Genomic DNA, 3,646 nt, shown 5'->3' with positions numbered 1-3,646 from the left:
CCCTTGTAAGTATTCTCACACTTGCTTCTTATCAAACTGTCTGTACTGGGCTATCTTGATTATCACTTCAAAAGTTTTTTTTCTCTTACTTAATTGGCCTCTCAAAGTTGGTAAGACAACTCCCACCTGTTCATGCTCTCTGTATGTGTGTATATATATCTCCTCAATATATTTCTCTCTATATGCATCCGAAGAAGTGGGTTGTAGCCCACGAAAGCTTATGCTCTAATAAATTTGTTAGTCTCTAAGGTGCCACAAGTACTCCTGTTATTTTTGAGGTAATACAGAAGCTGTTTTGGGCTGGTTGGTAAATCTAAGGCTACGTCTTCACTACCCGCCTGAATCGGCGGGTAGAAATCGATCTCTCGGGGATCGAATTATCGCGTCACGCGACAATCGATCCCCGAATCGACGCTTGTACTCCACCAGCCCAGGTAGGAGTAAGCGCCTTCGACGGGGGAGCCGCGGAGGTCGATTTGCCGCCGTCCTCACAGCGGGGTAAGTCGGCTCCGGTACGTCGAATTCAGCTACGCTATTCGCGTAACTGAATTTGCGTATCTTAAATCGACCCCCCCCTCAGTGAAGACGTAGCCTAAGTATTGGAATAACCACCAGCGTTTGGGGTTTGTCTGCCCCCTTCTGTTTGCAGTTCACCCTCATTGAGTGACCTCAGCTGGCTCCCACGGGCAGCACCTCACAGGGGCTGGGGGGAAGTGCGAGGGCTGCTTGCCCAGCGTTAGCCGGTGCCCTTTGGGCAGGGGACGGGGGGGTGCCCAGAGCAGGAAGGCAGCGTGAGTGTTGATGCCCAGAAATGTGCCTGAGAGGCCAAGGGGGGCCTGGCGCTGCAGCCTGCTGACCCCAAGACGCTGGCAGACAGGTGCTAGGTCGTGCCAGGCCTGGCCTCGCTGTCCCTGCCGCAGACACGGCTGGGTGCGGCCAGCTGCCCGTGGGCCAGGCCGGTTAGACACACGGCAGCATTGCTCGGCCATGCTCAGCGTGGCCACGGCCTGGCACTGGTCGAGGGGGGCGCCTGCGGGCCTGAGCCACCCCAGGCAGCCATCAGGCCTGTGACGAGCCTGCGCCCCCTGGCACCAGTTCCCTGGAGCCCCTCCCCTCCCCCCATGCTGTCCCTCATGTTCCTCTTGGTGTCCCCCCAGGCGCCTAGCCCCAGGGCCCTCCCCACACAGCACCTGTCCTCGTGCCGTGCCCTGTCCCACCTGAGAGGGGGCTGCACGTCTCGCTGCCCTTGGGCTGCCCGTCGCCCTGGATCAACAGCTCCCCGTTGGCGCGGAGGGGTGACAGCTGGCCGGCACTGGCGATGGGCGTGGGGCGCTCGTCCTCGTCGCTGGAGGGTTCCCACTCAGGCTGATCCCCCGGGACCCCCGGTGCCTGGTGGTTCCGACCCGTCCGCAGCGGCTTCTGGCTGCTCCTCCGCTCCCCGGCGTTCTCCGGGTCTGTGGGGCGGGGGGGGGGGGGGGGGGAGTGTTCCGCAGAGCCGGGCTGGGCGGGGCCCTGGCTGCGGGCCGGGGGGAGCCAGCTGGGGGTCCGGTGTCAGGGCGGAGCCCTGGGCGGGGCACGGAGCCTGCGCTGGGAGGTGGGTTTACTCCTGGGGAATTCTGCGCCACTGCGCACGTGCCTAATTAATTAGCTGTGCATAGTTTTAATTTTTTGCACAGAAAAAAGCTTCTGCTGAAATGTTGCCGCAGTTCTGCCTTTTGCCCACCAGAGGGCACTGTGACAATAGAACAGAGCAGCAGCTCCTGGCCAGCTAGGGAAGAGAAAGAGTCTGCCTTCTTCGCTGCGCCTGTCAGGCCAGGTCAGGAGACAGGGGCTATGGTGAGACAGACAGCGTGCGGTGCTGCGGGGGGGTTAGACAGGGACTCATAAGGGCTAGTGAGGGAGGACAGCCTGGGACGGGGGTTGAATGGGAGTGGAGGTGCAGGGCCACAGAGGGGAGGGAGGTGCAGGGCCACACGGTGATGGGGGAGGGTGTGCAGAGGTATATAGGGACAGGGAGTGGCTGAGTGGGGGCACAGAGACACATTGGATTGGGGGGGGGGGGGGACAGGGGCACATGGGGATGGGGGGAGTGGGTGTCTGAATGGGGGTGCAAGGACATATGGGGGTACAGGAACACATGGAAACAGGGAAGGTGTGCCTGATTGAATGGGAGAGGCTAGGGGTCAGCCAGGATCTGCATGGGGGAAGCTCCCCAACGATCCCTCCCTGCCCTCCAAAACCTGTTCCATACTTTTCTCACCCACACCCAACAACCCTCCAAGTTCACACCCAGACTCCTTCCCAGCAATTTACTTCCCTCTCCCTCAGCTCCTCCATTACCCCTGACTCCCGCCAGCCTTTGCACTGCTTCTGGGGGGTGCAGGAAATACGGTTCTGTATTGTAGTTTAAATGAATTTTTATTCAGAGTTCTATATTAATATGCCTAATAATTTGTTTGTCAAAAAATATTTCCTGAATCTTTTTTGTTGTCTGTATTGTTACAGACACACTTGCTGGTGGGTGTTTTGAAATAAATGACCAAAAATAATTGAAACTGGTGTGATTACAGTGTGTTACTTTCACAAATAAAATATGCAGAATTTTGCAGAACTTTAAAATATTGCGCACAGAATTTTTAATTTTCTGTTGCAGAATTTTTAATTTTTTGGCACAGAATTCCCCCAGGAGTAGGGGCTGGCGCTCTGGGCGGAGACACCGGCCCTGCGCTGGGAGAGGGGCTGGTGCCCTGGGCAGGGCACAGAGCCTACGCTGCGGGAGGCCCTACGCTCCTCGTGCTTGCTGTCCCGCCCCCACTCACCCTTATCCGTGCGCCGGCGGAAGGACAGTTTGCGGTGCCGCAGCCGGTTGAAGCCGCCGTCCAGCTCGGTGCTTCCGGGGGAGCCGGGGATCATGTTGGTCTGCAAGGAGGGAGAGCCGTGAGCCGGGCCGGAAACTGGGGAGGGGGTAGGCGTGGGGAGAGGGGGAAATGGATACACTGGTGGTTAGGTGGGTGGGGGCGCGGGTAGGTGGGGGACAGGTTGGTGGATGGCACAGTGGGTGGGTGGGTGAATACACTGGTGGTTAGTTGGGAGCAGGGTGGATGGCTCGGTGGGGGTGGAGTGGGGTCAGGAGCAGGCGGGGTACTCCCCCTCAGCCTGGCTGAGAGCCCACAGAGCCCCCCCAGCCTGTCTGAGCGCCCCCAAAGCTCTCTCCCCCCACAGCCTCTCTGAGTGACCCCAAAGCTCTCTCCCCCCACAGCCTGTCTGAGTGACCCCAGAGCTCCCCCCAGCCTGGCTGAGCACACCAAAGCTCTCCTCCCTGGCCTGGCACCCCCCTGCCTCCCCCGGCCCCGCTGAGCACCCCCGGAGCCCCCCGGCTCTCACGTCGCGCAGGTTGAAGGTGATCTCCAGGCTGGCCCAAAAGCGGTCTGAGAACTCGGGGTACATGTCCAGCACCTCCAGCAGCTCCTCCCGCTGGATCTTGTGCAGGTCGCAGTAGGTCAGAGCCCGCACATCCGCGTTGGACTTGCCCGGCCGCGCGTACAGGTTCAGTGGCTCCCCAAAGATGTCGTTCTTCCCTAGAGGCGGCACGGCAGGGTCAGTGCGGGTCTCCCAGGGGCATGGGCCGCGGGGCACACGCCGGGGT

General features: G+C 60.0%; 1 protein-coding gene across 1 annotated transcript in view; it reads right to left on the bottom strand.

Annotated features, from left to right (window-relative positions):
- Positions 1-1,217: 1,217 nt before the first annotated feature.
- The window catches only part of LOC112124970 (potassium voltage-gated channel subfamily H member 2-like), a gene marked incomplete at its 3' end in the record, with an annotated part of 10,245 nt that continues 7,816 nt past the window's right edge, over positions 1,218-3,646 (bottom strand). Inside the window, exons 5-7 of the mRNA XM_026663356.2 lie at positions 3,385-3,578; positions 2,820-2,919; positions 1,218-1,454 (exon numbers count right to left, since the gene is read on the bottom strand). Coding sequence (XP_026519141.2) covers positions 1,218-1,454; positions 2,820-2,919; positions 3,385-3,578 — 531 coding nt within the window. The remainder of the gene's footprint in view (positions 1,455-2,819; positions 2,920-3,384; positions 3,579-3,646) is intronic.

Source organism: Terrapene carolina, unplaced genomic scaffold (assembly GCF_002925995.2).
Source record: "Terrapene carolina triunguis isolate 2854851 unplaced genomic scaffold, T_m_triunguis-2.0 Scaffold33365, whole genome shotgun sequence".
NCBI lineage: Eukaryota > Metazoa > Chordata > Testudines > Emydidae > Terrapene > Terrapene triunguis.
This window is presented reverse-complemented; position numbering and strand designations above follow the sequence as displayed.